The sequence below is a fragment of the Rhinatrema bivittatum genome, chromosome 2 (assembly GCF_901001135.1).
Source record: "Rhinatrema bivittatum chromosome 2, aRhiBiv1.1, whole genome shotgun sequence".
In the NCBI taxonomy this organism is placed as follows: domain Eukaryota; kingdom Metazoa; phylum Chordata; class Amphibia; order Gymnophiona; family Rhinatrematidae; genus Rhinatrema; species Rhinatrema bivittatum.
Genome location: NC_042616.1, coordinates 568,333,967 through 568,352,239, shown reverse-complemented (window position 1 = coordinate 568,352,239; position 18,273 = coordinate 568,333,967). Strand labels below are relative to the sequence as shown.

Genomic DNA, 18,273 nt, shown 5'->3' with positions numbered 1-18,273 from the left:
GTTGAAGGTAAGAGGCGTAAAGAATCGGGCAGGGAGTTCCACAAGATGGGCCCAGCTACCGAAAAAGCTCTTTTGCGAATTATTTCCAATCTAGCAAGGTTGACTGAGGGTACATCTAGAAAGCTTTTTGATAACGATCTTAATTGTCTAGAAGGTTTATATATACGAAGAGTGGAGCAGAGCCATGTGGAAGAGGCATTGTAAATAAGTGTATGAATGATTGTCAGTATTTTGTAATGTACTCTGTATTTAACTGGGAGCCAGTGGAGAGAGAATACAATTGGGGAGAAGTGCCGGAAAGAATCCGGGCAGCAGCATTTTGTATTAATTGTAAAGGATATAATGTGGAATCAGATAAGCCTAGGTATAACACATTACATTAGTCCAATCCCGAGAATAGCAGGGATTACAGAACTGTTCGAAAGTCTTTAAGAAGAGCAATGGTTTAAGTCTTTTTAAGAGATGTAATTTGTAAAAGGATTTTTTTGTAATAGCCGAGATGTGTGACATGGATAGATCTGTATTTATTGTGACCCCCTAGACTAGTAGCATGGCTGTGAATAGGAATGGAAATGCCTTTAAAGTATAAATGAGAAGGGGGCCTAAGGAAGAGTCAGAGATTGAGGACAGATATTTAAGATCATTTTTTGCTGGATTTAATTTTAGCTGATTATGAGCGAGCCAGGTGTGATTGTGGATAGGTATAGTATTATTGTAGAAAGTGTGTCTGGCCAAGAAGTTTTGTAATAGTTGAATATTGTCTGCATAGATTCTGAAGTGACAAAATAGAAATGTGCCACCAAAAACTGTACTGGAAACCAGAAGCCCGACTGTATTATTCTTCGCTAAACATCAAGCAAAAGGCTGGCAACAAACAAAAGTTTGTGTGTTTTTGTATTACCCAACCCTCCCACCGCTAGCCCATATTTTAATTTATAGGCAGGTGTCACTTTCACACTTAAAAGGCAAAATTTTTTTTTTTAACTTAAACTCAGAAATTCCCCATACCTTATCAAGAGTTTGATCATTCCCTTGTAGGTTACTACCAGAAATATAGTGAATACACTAATACGTTTAAAGAACCCTAATTTTATGCAATCCTATACCATAGCAACCTAAAACTTAACTAGGAACTGAACAAATTTTAAGATGAAGGTAGCAGTCCAGCAGCAAGAGGGAGGCCTCCCAGTCTTTTGCATCGAGTGCCACATGAATTTAAGTTTTATTATGTTGCATTGTTAGAAATACGTTTCACTGTTAGAAATAAGTACCCCCCCCCCCACTTATTTCCGTTCCCTTCTCTGTAAACCGATGTGATATCACTGATCTAATGTCTGTATATAAAAATGTATAATTAAATAAATAAATGTGCCCACTGGTGAGAAACTATACATGTGCATCTTCTGAAATGTGCTCCTGTCTCTCAGAGAATGAGTCTGATCTCTGGAGGCTAGAGTGGCAGACCTGTAGGAGCTGAGACAGAGAGGTATATAGATGAGACCTTCAGGGACATAGTAGCCAAGCCCCAACTGCAGTCTGTCATCCCTGGTGCTGCCTTGGAAGAGGAAGATCTCATGATTGGAGAGCATCAATCTGGTGCAGCAGGAAATGATCTTGTAGCAAGGACCTGCTCTCCAGGTGGTGCATTGTCCTCTCGCACCGAGGATGTGTTTTTCCAGGGCTTCTGCCAAGGAGGGAAGGGTCAAGTCGGTGATTTGATTATTAGGAATGTAGACAGTTGGGTGGCTGGTGCTCGTGAGGATAGTCTGGTAACATGCCTACCTGGTGCGAAGGTGGTGGAGCTCACGCTCCACCTAGATAGGATTTTAGACAGGTCTGGCGAGCCAGCTGTCGTGGTACATGTGGGCATCAACAACATAGGAAAATGGGGGAGGGAGGTTCTGGAAGCCAAATTTAGGCTCTTTAGTAGAAAGCTGAAACCCAGAACCTCCAGGGTAGCATTCTCTGAAATGCTCCTTGTTCCACGTGCAGGTCTCCAGAGGCAGGCAGAGCTCCGGAGTCTGTTTTATAAGGAACTGGAGATCCTTTTGGGGAAGAGGGAGTCTTTTCCAAAGGGATGGGCTCCATCTTAACCAGGGAGGAACTACGTCGCTGGCACTAGCCTTTAAAACGGAGATAGAGCAGCTTTTAAACTAGAACAAAGGTGAAAGCTGACAGTCGCTCAGCAGCGCATGGTTCGGAGGGAGGTATCTTCAAAGGATACTAATGATGCATTAGAGTTAGGGCATCTCAACAGCGAGGTTTCACTAAAAATAAAAGTAGTCCAAATGCCTATAATTAAAAACTCACCTGACCTAAAAAAAATTCCAGTTTATCCCTGTCAACTGAAAAGCAGAATGTAAATACAAACAAAAAACACACTTTGAAACGTTTGTATGCTAATGCTAGAAGTCTAAGAAATAAGATGGGGACTTAGTGTTTAGCAGTGAATGATGACATAGATTTAATTGACATCTCAGAGATATGGTGGAAAGAGGAAAACCAATGGGATAGTGCTGTACCAGGGTACAAATTATATCGCAGTGACAGAGGAGCATCTTGGTGGCGGGGTGGTGTTTTTTGTCTGGGATGGCATAGAGTCCAACAAGATAAACATCCTGCATGAGACTAAATGTAGAATTGCATCTTTATGGGTAGAAAACCCTTGTGTGCTGGGGATGAGAATAGTGATAGGAGTTTACTACCATCCACTGGGCCAAATGGTGAGACGGACAGTGAAATGCTAAGAGAAATTAGGGAAGCTAACCAAACTGATAGTGCAGTAATAATGGGAGATTTTAGTTACCCCAATATTGACTGGGTAAGTGAAATGTCAGGGCATGCTAGAAAGATAAAGTTCCTGGATGGAATAAAAGAGAGGGAGGAATTTTAGATCTAATTCTCAGTTGAGTGCAGGATTTGGTGAGAGAGGTGATGATGGTGAGACTGCTTGGCAAAACTGCTCATAACATAATCAAATTTGAATTAATGACTGGAAGGGGGACAGTATGTAAGTCCATGGCTCTAGCGCTAAACTTTCAAAAGGGAAAGTTTCATAAAATAAGAAAAATAGAAAAAAACGGAAAGGTAAAAATTGTACAACAGGCGTGGAATTGGTTAAAAAAAAATACTATCCTAGAAGCATGGACCAGATGTATTCCATGCATTAAGAAAGGTGGAAGGAAGGCAAAATGATTACCGGCATGGTTAAAGGGTGAGGTGAAAGAGAGGCTATTTTAGCCAAAAGATCTCCATTCAAAAATTAGAAGAAGGATCCTTCAGAAGAAAATAGGATAAAGCATAAGCATTGCAAATTAAATATGACATTGATAAGACAGGCTAAGAGAAAATTTGAAAAATTGGCCATAGAGGCAAAAACTCAAAATTAAAAGCTTTTTAAAATATATCCAAAGCAGAAAGCCTGCGAGGGAGTTGGTTGCACTGTTGGATGATCAAGGGGTTAAAGGGGTACTTAGAGAAGAGTAGTAAATCACCTGGACTGGATGGTATACACCCCAGGGTTCTGAAAGAACTAAAAAATGAAATTTCAGAATTAATAGTAAAAATTTTTAACCTATCATTAGTCATCCGATTTATCTGAAGGATTGGAAGATGACCAATGTAAACCCCTATATTTAAAAAGGGATCTAGGGGTGATCCGGGAAATTATAGACCGGCTTGCCTGACATTTATTTATTTATTTCACTTTTTTATACCGGTATTCAAAAAAGATATCATATCGGTGTACATATTATAACATTCACTTAAGTGCCTGGGAAAATCGTGGAAACTGTTTATAAAGAATAAAATCACAAAACATTTAGATAGACATGGTTTGATGGGGCACAGCCCAAATGGCTTTACCCAAGGGAAGACTTTCCCACAAATCGACATTTTTTTTGAAGGGGTGAATAAACTTGTGGACAAAGGTGAACTGGTAGATGTAGTGTATTTGGATTTTCATAAGGCGTTTGACAAAGACCCGCATGAGAGGCTTTTAAGAAACCTAAAAAGTCATGGGCTAGGAGGTGATGTCCTTTTGTGGATTGCAAGTTGGTTAAAAGACAGAAAACAGAGAGTAGGATTAAATGGTCAGTTTTCATAGTGGAAAAAGGTAAACGGTGGAGTGCCTCAGGGATCTGCACTTGGACTGGTGATTTTTAATATATTTATAAATGATCTGGAAAGGGGTATGTTGAGTGAGGTGATTAAATTTGCAGATGTCACAAAATTATGCAGAGTAGTTACATCTCAAGTGGATGTTGATGAATTGGAGACTGGAAGATTGGTCTTCTGAATTGCAGATGAAATTTAATGTGTACAAGTGCAAAATGATGCATATAGGGAAAAATAACCCTTGCTGTAGTTACACAATGTTAGGTTCTATCTTATGAGTTACAACCTAGGAAAGAGATCTAGGCATCATAGTGGATAATACATTGAAATCTTTGGCCCATGGTACTGTGGCAATCAAAAAAGCAAACAATTTTAGGAATTATTAGGAAGGGAATGGAAAATAAAACAGAGGATGCCATAATGCCTCTGTATCGTTCCATGGTGAGACCGCATCTTGAATACCCTGTGAAATTCTGGTCACTGCATCTCAAAAAGGATATAGCTGCATTGGAGAAAGTACAGAGAAGGGTGACCAAAATGGCCATGGAACGGCTGCCCTATGGGGAAAGACTAAAGAAGTTAGAGCTGTTCAGCTTGGAGAAGAGACAATTGAGGAGGCATATGATAGAAATTTTCAAAATCATGAAAGGACTTGAACAAGTTAATGTAAATTGGTTATTTACTTTCTCAGATAATAGAAGAACCAGGGGCACTCCATGAAGTTAGTGAGTAGTTCATTTAAAACAAATCAAAGAAAATTCTTTTTCACTCAGCACATAGTTGAGCTCTGGAATTCATTGCCAGAGGATGTGGTTACAGCACTTGGCTTAACTCGGTTTAAAAAAGATTTGGATAAGTTCCTCGATGATAAATCCATAAACTGCTATTATGGTAATTAATAAGCAATAGTATCTTGTGAGTTGTCTAATGTTTGGGTACTTGTGACTTGGATTGGCCACTGTTGGAAAAGGATACTAGGCTTGATGGACCCTTGATCTGACCAAGTATGGGATTTCTTATAAAATCAAGAGAAGTAAAATATTCATAATACTAAAACTATGATAATAAAAAGAATAAATGTTAACACAGCCGACAAACATCAAATAATTTTTAAAAATTTGCATAAGTTTATTCTAATATTTACGAAACAAAATCTTTCAAAACAACTGATGAATAAAACATCCGATAATTAAAAAAAAAAAAAAAGTTCTAATATTTCCCACAAAAAAGATTAAAATGTTTCAAAATAATAGAAACATCAAATTATAGATTGGCGAGGTTGAGCCATACAAACTAATACTTCCCTCTCTCATTCAAACATACATGCCAACACATTCATTTTTTTCACACATTTTCACTTTCATATACCTACCAATGTTCACACATACTCCCTCTCTCTCCCATGCACCTGCTTATGAGAGCCTGTGTGTGACACACCAGACCCTAGAACACTGACACACTACCTACTGGGCAAACAGAACAAGCCGGACAGCTGTAAATACCTACAGAGAAAACTACACGCTAGTCAAAATATTGCACCTCTGTCACACGTGCACATCACAGACAGACCCTTACCTAATACAGAATAAGAGACTACAAATTAGAAACAGAAATATGCAGACAAAACCAGACTCTGTGAACTCTGGAATACTGAAGAAAAAGCAAAATACAAATATATAAGAAATGCACATTCCCAAGATGGCATTTTCCAGTTGCTGAAAGGCAAAATAATCTTCTTTATCTTTGTTGTCTGATCTTATTTTTCTAATCAGTTGGTCCCAGTCTCTTTTTTTTTTTTTTTACCCCTTGTCTTTCTTTCTTATTCCTTTTTCAGGGTCTCTTATTCTTTTTCTTCTCTCTCCTCCTGTCTTTTTTCTTCTTCCATATGCACATATCAGACTCGCTCTCACACACAAGCTTTCTCTCACCCAGTATCCCACTCTTGCATGCTTTCTCTCACATACTCAAGCTTCCCACTCTCATGTGCTCTCACACTCAAGCTCCTATTTCCACACACACATGCAAGCTCTCACTCTTACATGCTCTCATTCACACAAAGGCTCTCTCTCACACTCACATGCTCTTACCCGCATGTTCCCATTTTCACAAATACACACACAGTCTCTCACTCTCACGTGCCTCACACAAGGCTCCCCCATTCCCCTGCAGAGAGAGACAGGCTCTCACTCTTACATGCATCTTTCACACACAGCCTCTTACATGCAGGTTCCCACTTTCATACATATGTATACATGCAGGCTCTCACTCTCATATGCTTTCTTTCGCACGCAGGCTCCTGTCCCTCCCCCCCCCCCCCCCCCCCAAATAAACACACACATTCTCTCTCACAAGCTTCATATTGCCATACAAACACTCAAGCTCTCACATGCAGGCACCCACTCCCCCTACACTCTTTCTTTTTCTCTTTCCTTTCTTTTTCTCTCTCTTTCTCATGCGCAGGCCTCCCACTCCCATACATACATACACACACGGGGGCAGGCTCGCTCTCTCTCGCAGCAAGCCGAGAAGAGGAAGGAACCCATTCTCCTGCTGCTCTTCGGGTGCCTGCCCCATGCTATTCAATACTCTTGGGGCTAGCATTTCCTCTACACTAATCTCAAGGTGCACACGAGATCCGCTAGTATACATACTGGCCTTATGTGATTTGAAGGCTGGCACACAGAGAAGTGGGAAAATGGGCTTCCTCTTCTCGGCTGCTGCTGGCGGCCTTCTGGACCTCTTCTTTCTTCGGCCGCTGGTGAAATGGAGTCTGCCAGTGACCTCCCCGGCCTCTTCCTCTTCTCAGCTGCCATGCTCTTGGTGTGCATGTAGTTGGTGGTGCACGGCACATCCTGTTTCAAAACTGGTGGTGACTGCGCACCACTGTGCACTATGGACACTACACCCATAGGTGCAAGTATGTAAGAAGCAAACTTTGGAAGTGAACTAAAGTTGGGGTTTGATATGTCTCGGGGAGGTCAAGAGTGGTGTAACAAGATACTGACAGGGTGGTGATGGAGAAGATACAAGGATCAGTAATCCCGGAGATTCCTAATGTTGTGGGTGCACGAAACTCTGGGGAAGAATGATTAAGCCTCACAGTTTTCAGGTGATGATCAAAGAGGGGAAGAACAGAGGTAGAGAAGCCTGAGAGAGTGCAGTCATTAGAAAAGACTGGGTTAAAGCAGTAGCCTTGAAGTAGCACATAGTTTGACGTTAAGGGAAGGAGCTTTGAAGCATGAGAGTTGGAGTGGGTCATCAGTGTGGAAGTTAAAGTCCCCAAGAACAAGGGAAAGGGTGAAAGATTCAAAAAAAGAAGGAAATCTAGAAGTCAGTCACTGAGGAAAGAGGAGGAGAAATTATCAGGAAATCTATAGGAGACAGCTAATTGGCGAGACTGGTGTGAATAAGCAGAAAGTGGACCCAAAGCAAAGGAGTGAGTTTGAGGAGGAACTGGTTAAAACTTGCAGTAAGGGGAATGCAAGAGTCTGATAGGTAAGACAATTTGCTTTTCTAAAGACAGGTTCTGTGCAAATTCAGACTAGCTATATGCAGGCCAGTTTTTTTAACAAGAAAATTTTCTTTTTCTTTTTACACTGTGTAATTGTACTGTGTATTGTATTGTGGTAGTGCCTTTCCAAGCTGTCTGCTTTTTGATTATTCATGAAATCTGTTGACAAAAAGTTTACCAAAAAACCCTCCAAAAATATGTCCATAAAAATACATTTTATGCCAGAAAAAATGTCATGAGCGAACAGGCCTTTCTCTGGTGCTCAGGCTCTGTGAAGCTGCTTTACTTTCATATGCTCAGCGGGCTGCAAACTGATTCAAAGCTACACATTATTTGTGTGTGTTTGCAATATTACAGCATTTGCTCCTTCCCTTTGCCAAGATGCAAAGGCAGCACAACACAATACAGCAAAATCATTATCCACTGGATTGGCAACTGTCAGTATGAAAAGTTTATGAATGGAACATAATATAAAAACTCCCCAAAAATACTCGTGCTGCTCAAGCTTGTTCTGGAACTCATGCTGTTGCCTGCTTTTGGAAGGCAGGAGTACTTGCACAGATAAGTTGCTGTACTGGAACAGATTATTACAGGTTTAAAGAATAAGTTGGACAAGTATGAGAGAACTTGGCAATGATACTGGTCCTGGAGGAAGGATAAACTGTAGCATTTAAGTAGACATAGTTTTGAGAAAATGGTAAACCAGCATTGGGGGTTCTCAATTCATGCTTTTCTTCTGTCTTGCACCTGTAAATCACTGGTCTTCAGTGTCATCTTTCCTATTGCTGTACCTATGCTTATATATGCTTTTCATATATTACAGTACTTGAGTCAAATAGGTCTTCTGACCATCTCAAAACAAAGCTCTGTAGGATCACATACATCTGAACAAGATCTGGATGCAACTATATAATCTATATCTATCTATATATCTCTATCTCTATCTTTCTCTTGATAGGTTGTTTGTTTTTTTTTAAGCATCCTATATGCCCACCCTTGTACTTTTGTTTAGAAACTATAGCTTGTTGGTAAGAGAATTCTTTAAAGGTCACTTCAAAACACATCTCTATGTAGTGTTGAGACAGTTCTACATTAGATCTGACTATATAATTCCTCTAATGTCTACTGCTGCAGCACATGTTTATATGGATTTAAATCAGGGAGAATTCTCTGGATAAAAGCAGTATTTACATAAATAATATTGTTTACAATTTTATTATTTTCAGATACTTTAATGGATGGACAGACACAATTCGGACTTTAACCAAATAGCAGAGGAATACACTTAATAAAACATGAACAATTCCGTAAAACCCGAAGAATGTGCCATAGAGAAGAAATGTTCTTTTGAGGAGGGGGAAGGAACTGCATGCAAACCTCCAGAGGAGGAGGAGGACTCTGAAAAAACGAATGGTGCATCCAGGGCATCAAGTCAAACTGGCAGCACATCACGGAAGAGGAAATTGGAAAGAGAAGATTCTCCTTCTAAGTGTCCAGTAGGTATATTGAATTTCTCTTGCAGCGAGCTGACCTGGTGTACATAAATGATCCACTGAGACCCTTTTCGACCGATCATTAAAGCCCCACGTGCAATCTTTTGAATATAAGAATTGCAGAGTGTGGTTATTATAGCTCTAATCTAATTGCTGTATCTACATGAGAGCTCATATTTGATATTGAGGATTTATTTGTTTGATCTTTTTAGCAGAATGAGGGCTAAAAGCAGTAGATGTAGGTATGTAGTTGAACTAATTGTACCTTCAAGATCTGTATTGTATACAGGATGTGCTGTGGAATTTTTTTGGGTTGGCAGTCTTAAATTACTTAGGAACTAGGAATATAAAAATCACTGAAAATAGCTTACCTGACTGCTAGGGATCCACGAAACCAGATTGTCAAGAAAATAAAAGTCCAAGGTTATGGAACGCATGCGTGGTGGGTAATTTTAAAGCTTGTGTTTAAAATCTGTTTCATTTGAAATGCACAGAACTCTGCTGTAGTTTTACACACTTTAAATATGATTCATACCTTCTTTATTAAAAACTTATAAAGAGCTCATCTTGTTTTTCTGGACATTTGTTAGGACTTTACCTTTGCCCTATGCATAGTTCTTCGGACAGAGTTAAAGCTGAAGTTCCTGATTGTCCTGCCAGACCAGACTGTACAGGTAGGATTATCCTTTGGCCAGCAGGTGGAGGCAGAGACCAAAAGCTCATCATTGAGCCCCCTTCTCCATATAAGCGTTTGGTGCTGCCTCAGCAGATGTTTAGACAGATTGGTGCTGTAGCTTCATGGAACAGAAAGGAGTGACTCCAGGGTAATGGCACTCTGTAGTGTTACTTTCGTTAGCATACTCTGGGGCAACAGTCCTTCAAAGGGCTGATCTTCCTTTCCCCAGTGCAACCAGGTGTTTCAGTCTCTCTGTTTCCTTGAGGTGCGTAGAGGTAAGCCATTCACTGAAAAAGGAGGGCCATACTGAGATAACCCACTCCTCTCGGGGAACCTGCTCAGTGGAGTCTGAGTCCCAGTGCCAAGGAGCCAGCACTGGAGGAGAATTCCCTGTGGCTTTACCTTGGCAGGAGGAGCTGAATCCCAGGGCAACAGGCCAGATAAGGCTCTGGTTTCCCTGGTAGAGCAGGAGCCAAAGAGGGAGAAAGGAAAAAGTGCAGATAAGTCTTAATGGATCACAAACCTCTGCTGGCCTGAGTATCAGAAACAGAACTTTGGAATCCCATCTTGTTCTTCTACATGGTAGCAAAGCTCCAGCCCACAACCACTGCTGTGAAATAGTGAGAACATGCCTTGCTGTTAATGCGTATAATAGAACTGATGTTGGGATACCATAATCAAGACTGGATGAGCTCCCCTGTTCAGGCTGGAACCCCTTTGGGAGAGAGCTGTGCCTTGCTTGGGCAGGCATAGCCGGTTAACCTGATGAGCCAGCTTCAGGGAACCAGGAGAGGACGTGGTTAAGATAAATGACTAGTAAGCAGGAAAACCAAGGCTCTAAGCTGGTTTGTTACATGATAATTCTTTCTAACATTGTGCAAAGCAATTCATCTCCTGTTTGAAATTCACATTTTTGGAGATCCTGGGTTCAGATCCCACATATCATAGCAAAATACAGTCATAACTGCAGTTTTCCTTATGGAAGAAGAAGATTGAATTCTTTTTTTGTGGCCGTAGAGCTGGGGAAAAAATAATAATAAAGGTAGATTTGCAGGTTCTAAAACCCTTGATTGGTCACAGCTATGGGAAACTCCCTTAATGAGAGGATCACAGTGACAACAGGCAAAGCCAGTTAGGAGTTCAGAGTAGGTGAACAGTAATCCTAATGGTCAGGTTGCAGTTGGATGAAGATGCCCTTTCTTGCCATGAACTCAGGCAACTTGGCATTGACTTAGGTTCCCAGATAACTGATTGCAGCTAAAGATCTTTCTTGAACTTCAAGTTCCAGTACCTTGCCTTACCCTAGCTCCCTGCTAGGGTACCTAGTTTAAAAGAAATGTGTGTGTATATATAGATATATCTCTGTCTGTCCACTGAGAGGCTGGGAAAGGTGAGCTCCCATGGACTATGGGAGGGATAAGAGGTATAGCATATGGCTCGATTGCCTTAATATAAATAACTACTTACTACTATATCTATGTGTACATATATTTAGTTATTCATTTGTATGTCTTTCTCTCTTGCTCTCTTTTTCTCTCTCGATATAGAGAGAACATCTGGTGGAACCAGCTGTCTGCCCTTCTGCTTGACAAAGGCTCCTAAAGGGACTGGCAGAATCATAAGCTGCCACTGCCAAAGAAGCCTCGAGGTTTAAGGGGGCAGATTATATGATGCACCTTACTTTAGCAAGGTGATTCCATATGTCTATCTCTACCTCTTTACCTATGTTTAACCAGCTGGTATTCTGGTCCCTCCAGGGTGGGAAACTGAGTCAGTGAGTGAGTGTTGCCTTCAGCTATGATGTCCATAGCTAGCAGAGGAAGGAAAAAGAGGTTTAAGGATTCCCAGATCAGATAGGTTTAGTGGAGCTTCCCCCTGTCTTTCCTTCTCATTCTCTCCCCAGGCTAATAGATACGATGGCTCTGGGTTTCAAATTCTCCTGGGCTGGGTCCAACAGCCCTCAGGGATGCCAAGGTGACTTTTTTCCCCCCACAGGTAATAATCGACAGAGAGGGTGAGATCTTACATAAGGTCCCAATTGGAGTAACAGTTGGACTCTCGCAGAGAGTGCTAGGGCTTGCCCTTTGCCAGATGCCCCCATCTAGCCTGGTTGGAGCAAGTTCAAGAGGGGACCAGAGGCCCTCTGCGGAGCTGCCTCAAAGAGGGAGTGGCCTGGTGGCTGAAGCAGCACTATGGACTGGCAAGGCCAGGGTTCAGTTCCAGTGACTGCTGCTTGTGACCTTGGGCAGGGCAGGGCTCTTTGCCGTTCATTGCCTTGGGTATAAACTTACATAAGAACATAAGAAATTGCCATGCTGGGTCAGACCAAGGGTCCATCAAGCCCAGCATCCTGTTTCCAACAGAGGCCAAAACCAGGCCACAAGAACCTGGCAATTACCCAAACACTAAGAAGATCCCATGCTACTGATGCAATTAATAGCAGTGGCTATTCCCTAAGTAAAATTGATTAATAGCCATTAATGGACTTCTCCAAGAACTTATCCAAGCCTTTTTTAAACACAGCTACACTAACTACACTAACCACATCCTCTGGCAACAAATTCCAGAGCTTTATTGTGCATTGAGTGAAAAAGAATTTTCTCCGATTAGTCTTAAATGTGCTACTTGCTAACTTCATGGAATGCCCCCTAGTCCTTCTATTATTCGAAAGTGAAAATAACCGAGTCACATCTACTCGTTCAAGACCTCTCATGATCTTAAAGACCTCTATCATGTCCCCCCTCAGCCGTCTCTTCTCCAAGCTGAACAGCCCTAATCTCTTCAGTCTTTCCTCATAGGGAAGCTGTTCCATCCCCTTTATCATTTTGGTTGCCCTTCTCTGTACCTTCTCCATCTGTACCTTCTCTGTACCTTCTCCATCGCAACTATATCTTTTTTGAGATGCGGCGACCAGAATTGTACACAGTATTCAAGGTGTGGTCTCACCATGGAGCGATATAGAGGCATTATGACATTTTCCGTTCTAGTAACCATTTCCTTCCTAATAATTCCTAACATTCTATTTGCTTTTTTGACTGCTGCAGCACACTGAGCTTAGGGGGTCGTTTACTAGAATGTGTTAGGGCTTTAAACACAGAATGTTTGCAGTTATCATGCAATATATCCAAATTTGGTGCACAGTGATTTTCCATGGTGAAAGAATCTTTTATGGAATGATCCTAGTAGGGGAGTGCGTATCAGAAGTTCCTTCTGTACATTAACCCCCCCAACCAGAGCTGGTTCTGTTTGAGGGTGTGAGGACTGTTTAAAGGCTAAAAGAAATCTGCTTAGGAATTTTTCTCTCTTCCTCAGAAGTAAGCCATGTCATGAGTTTCATCAGGTTGCACTTAAGTTGCAGAAATGTAGGGAGTCTCTTCTCAGGGTGGCAAAACACCAACAAGGGGAATTCCCTAAGGTAGCCCTAAGAACAAATTAGTTCTCAGATGCCTTCTGGAGCACTCAAGGACAGTAAGAAGGATTAGCTGGGACTCCAGGTACCTGAGAGACAAGGGGTAAAGCCTAATTAGACTGGGAGGGAAACTAGTTCCTTCATTTAGGCAGCCATTAGTATAGGGCCGAGGTGAAGTCCTTTGCTCACGGATCAGGATCTCAGATACTAACTAGTCTTCCCAAGCTTCAGTATAGAGCAGTCTTCACAGTTGCCCCTTCTGCAAATTGCACCCTTGAAGGAGGATATGATCAGAACTAGCAAAAGCTTGGATGGGAATCCTAGTGGAGAACCAAGGTGGCTGGGTCCAGGCAGAGCACAAGAGCCAAATGTCTAGAATTTCCCTGATGGTCTAGAATTCCAAAATATCACCTGCTAGCACAAAGTAGGCAGAGTAGGAGGTAGTAGCCAGTAGTGTAGGCTGGGAGCAAACTGAAATAAAAATTAGCGCACTCATACTCTGGGAAGTCAGATTCAGGCCATGAGGGAGTTCTCTGGTAGCACTGAGCAGCAACTCATAGGACCAACATAATTGTCCTATGTGTGAGGTGCCTGGAGATGACGCTCTGCAAACCTGGATGGTTAAGGTCTGGCAGAAGTAGCTTTTGCTCTACTAAGGATCAGGTAATGTGCTGTCATAAGGGTTTTGGGTTAACCTCATTAAGTATTAGATGAGCAAGTTCTTAGATGAGCAAGTTTTTAGGTCAAAAAGGGAAAATGGGAACCAGAGGATTCAAATGTCCTGGGAAGACCATAACTGGCATCTAGCTTTCGGAGAATGGAGCAGCCAGAAGCCAGTATAATCCCTGGACTTAGTCTGGGAGGTACACGAAAGGGTGCATTTTTTTCTACGTAGCCAAACAATGAGAAGTTTCTTGACTTCTCGGTTAAGAGAAGCAGACTACATAAGGAGAATAGTCACTGACAAGTGTCATGGCTGCTGGTGGTGTGAAGGCAGACCACACAGCAAAGGGTAGCATCTTCAGCCTTTGGGAGATCAGGTTGCGAAAAGTATATTTCCTGTTGAGTCCAGGCTCTTGATGGTGGCCTTCCATCAAAGGAGATTGAGAGGCTGACATGATGTACAAAGATTACGAGGGCAGGCTCAGTCTGACTTGTCGAAAAACCAATAAAGCAAGAGGGTAGGCTATCGAAGAAGGCCGTTTAGGCAACAATGTAGATTAGACGCCAAGAATAGTCCAAGTTTGACCTTTATTTGAGAGGAGACGTGTATTATATTTGTGCCCGACTCGGGCCGAGTTTCGCCCCACCAGGGGCTGCCTCAGGGGCTAAAATCAACAAATAAACAAAGTGAACAATACCGGACATACATAAATCAATTAAAAACAACATAAAAATATCTTTTGAAATATAGTTTTGAATTATAGCTTAAGAACATAAACAATGTCTAAAACAAGGTAACACAAGTCAATAAGATCAAAAACAGAACTGGAGTGGAGACAAAACATAATGAATCAAAAAGAAAAGAAACACAGTATGATATCATATTTTTACCTGTACATAGATGAACACTGTTAACCAGAAAATTCGCTTAAACTTAGTGCGCCAAAATTCAAATGGTCTTTTGGTCTGCAAAAGATTAATAAAAAGTGAACAGGAAAAAGAGGCCTATGGTACAACATACAGTTAATAAAAATTAAAAAAAAAAATAGAATAATAAAAAATTAAAAAAATGAATATGGTACAGCATGACCTACAGGCACATAATTTATATCTGAAACTTGAAACAAGTGTGTGGGTCTAATCGTAGTACAAAATCCATCACTGTAAAACTTGATTAAGGGCTTACAACTTTAAAAAAAACAAACCTTAAAGTCTGGTGAGGAAAATGAAAAATTGAAAAATAAAAAATAAAAGATTAAAAATCATAAACATGCGTGGCTGATGAATAACTTGAAAACAACCCTCCGAAATGGCTAAAATTATTTGTGAAGACAGTAAAATGTTGTTTTTAATTGATTTATGTATGTCCGGTATTGTTCACTTTGTTTATTTGTTGGTTTTAGCTCCTGAGGCAGCCCCTGGTGGGGCGAAACTCGGCCTGAGTCGGGCACAGATATAATATACGTCTCCTCTCAAATAAAGGTCAAACTTGGACTATTCTTGGTGTCTAATCTACATTGACTTGTCGAAAAAGACATAGAAACAAATGCTTCCTTACTCCCCTCAGATTACTTTCTTCAGAGGGCAGGCCTCTTCAACTTGGAGGTGGACGCAGGAGGGGATCAGTGATCACCCTCTTTTTCAGATGTTGGGTAGCATCTGGGAGAGGGTGGTGGAAATTCACAGGAAAAGATATCTGGGTGCTCACTGTGAGCCCTTTGTTTCAATAGTGGTTTCTCATAAATCAAGAGGTTTCATTACTGGGCTTTACGAAACAGAAGGTCATCGTCAGAAGCGGGAGCTCATATCACTAGAAGTGCCCAAGGCTCTGAGGCGATAGTGAGAAGTCACAAGGAGTACAAGAAAGCCACAGACGTGGGTGACAGCCACAGGAGCCCATGGGGGGGGCAAGGGGGGGGCCTTTAGTGAAGCAATTGCACACCAGATATTAGGTAAGCAATTGTGGGAACAGGTATATTGAAGGCAAAGCCAATGCCCCAAGGGCTTAAAGCATTCTCGGCGCAGGCCTCGGCATCATCCTGGGCACAGTATAAACTAGTGGACCCAGCAGAAAACTGCAAGGCATTTCTGCATGCATTTACAAAAGATTTGAGGCTGAACCTTCAGGAGAAGGGCACAGTATTACTTTGGGAGTCCTGTGAGCAGGTCTAAATTACCCCCACCCAGGATAGGTACAGCTTAGATACGTCCCACTTGTACAGACTGGTCTGGCAGGAGGATCAGGAAGATTGTTAGGTTCTTACCTGCTAATTGGCTTTCCTGTAGTCCTGAGAGACCAGTCTATAGCTCCACCCTAGGAAGAGAATGAGAGTTTAAAAAACAAAACAAAAACTATGTGCAGGCATTCATATACATATATATGTATGTAGGTTGACATACACATTGTTTGTTTAAGGGGATCCTTACCCTCAGAAAATGAACATCGAGTAAGTGGTTGACCATACAGAATCTTAATTAGGAGCATGAAGTAGGAATTTTTGCTCCTGTGCTAGTAGCCAGGGAGTGAATGCTGGTGATGGTATCAGGCTTTAGTTATGATGAGGATTTGGAAACCAAAACTAATAACTCTTTGGATGTTTTTAGCTTTGGCACACGGTACTGAGGAACCACTGAGTGCTTTCTATGGAGAAGGGGGCTCAATGCTGAGCTTTTGGTCTCTGCCTCCATTTGCTGGCCGGAGGATAATCCCACGCACTTGTACAGACTGGTCTGGCAGGACTACAGGAAAGCCAATTAGCAGGTAAGAACCTAACTGAACCTTTTGTCAGTGTTTTCAAGAAAAAAAGATCTGTATGGTGTTTGATATGACTGCTATAAAAATGGCCAATAAACATTGCATGTGTACTCTGTCACATAACCCACTCAGGGCTGGGAATCTCCTCCCAGAGAAAGAGGGAGAGAATGTACGCACCTGTGTAGGTTTGGGCGACCCTTCTCTCTGTATCCCAGAAAGAGAGAGTGAACGCATACTGGGGCAAGCATCTCCTTCCTGTATCCTGAGAGGGGAAAAAAGAGAGAGAATGGATGTGTGTGGGGCTGGGCAATCCGTGCCATGAGAGAAGAGAGGAGTACAGGGTATGGATCTCATCTGCTGGGCCTCAGAAACAGAGACAATAAGTCTAGGGCAGGAATTTTATTCTCTCGGTCCTGGAAGCAGAGAGAAACCAAAAACAGGGCCAGGGATTCCTTTTCCGCAACCCCAGAAGTCCTCCTGTGCCTGGCTAATTAGTACTTCAATATTTTACAGGCTGTTGTTGATAAGTAGGTGATATTTTGCAGGATCAGGGTTTTGGGAATTAGTGCTAGTTTGTAGTTACTGTGCTGTTGCTTTTCCCAGGTGAAAGCTCTCAAATGGAAAGGTACCAAACAAATCTGGCATAAAATGGTTATTTTTGCTACTATTGTAACTTTACTTTTTGTTTATGGTGGTAAAAAAAAAAAAAAAAATCTCAGAACTGAATCTTGGGCACCATTTCTTTAATGTAAACTTTCACTGTATATTTTCAGCTAATGAAAATATACAAATCTCTTATTTTTAGTGTTACTTTAGAAATTAGGCCTTTATGAAAAGTTCATTTAAGAAAGAATATAACTAAAAGCAGCAAAGATCATGTTCTTTTTAAGTAACTCATTTAGTATTTAAAACACTTTTGTATTCCCCTTTTTATTCTGTTTTCCCTTTTAAGGGAAAATAAACATGTAAAGTTGTGAAAGCTGCTTTTACATACATGAATCTAGGTGAATGGGAAGCGGTCCAACTGCCAGCTCTTACCTCAAGATAATGCAGGAGCATAGCACTAAAGTGTGAAGGGGTAGACTGAGAAGGAGATTTTATTAAACCGTGTAGATGGCTTTTACAAAAGGGGCATTCCTCTTACCCACCCTCCCAAAAAATATGCAAGGATAAGTAAAATAACTGGGGACAAAAATAGAGAAGATTTGGGTATAAGATGAGTGAAAAAAAGAAACGTCCAAGAAACAGGCCATCTGATAATTTGAGCAGCTTACTGAGTATTGCGACTTTAAATCCAAACACAGTTAACATCTTTTACTTTTCCAATGAAAATTGCTTTATTTCCTTTGCTTGTTGTTGATCACATTTCTCTGAAACTCTTCTTTACGTCGTGTACTTGCACAGCGGTTGGATGGCGACCATGGAGTCAAAGTGGCCAGGCATTACAACGAGCTTGAGGAGTGCGGGCTGGAAAAACGGAGCCAGAGTCGTATTTTCTTCCTCCGAAACTTCAACAACTGGATGAAGAGTGTGCTTATTGGTAAATAACCTGTGCTGCCTGAATTGGTGATGTGCTGTAACGAGCCCACGTTTAGCTGAGCACCACTAGCACAGTGACCCTCCACTTTTGTTGCTGAGTGAGCTATGTTA

At 41.4% G+C, this 18,273-nt stretch overlaps 1 protein-coding gene across 1 annotated transcript in view; it reads left to right on the top strand.

Annotated features, from left to right (window-relative positions):
* Positions 1 to 18,273, top strand: part of RNMT (RNA guanine-7 methyltransferase) — a 99,391-nt gene that overhangs the window by 13,655 nt on the left and 67,463 nt on the right. The window contains exons 2-3 of the mRNA XM_029590924.1: positions 8,854 to 9,123; positions 18,028 to 18,163. Coding sequence (XP_029446784.1) covers positions 8,923 to 9,123; positions 18,028 to 18,163 — 337 coding nt within the window. The 5' untranslated portion in view covers positions 8,854 to 8,922. The remainder of the gene's footprint in view (positions 1 to 8,853; positions 9,124 to 18,027; positions 18,164 to 18,273) is intronic.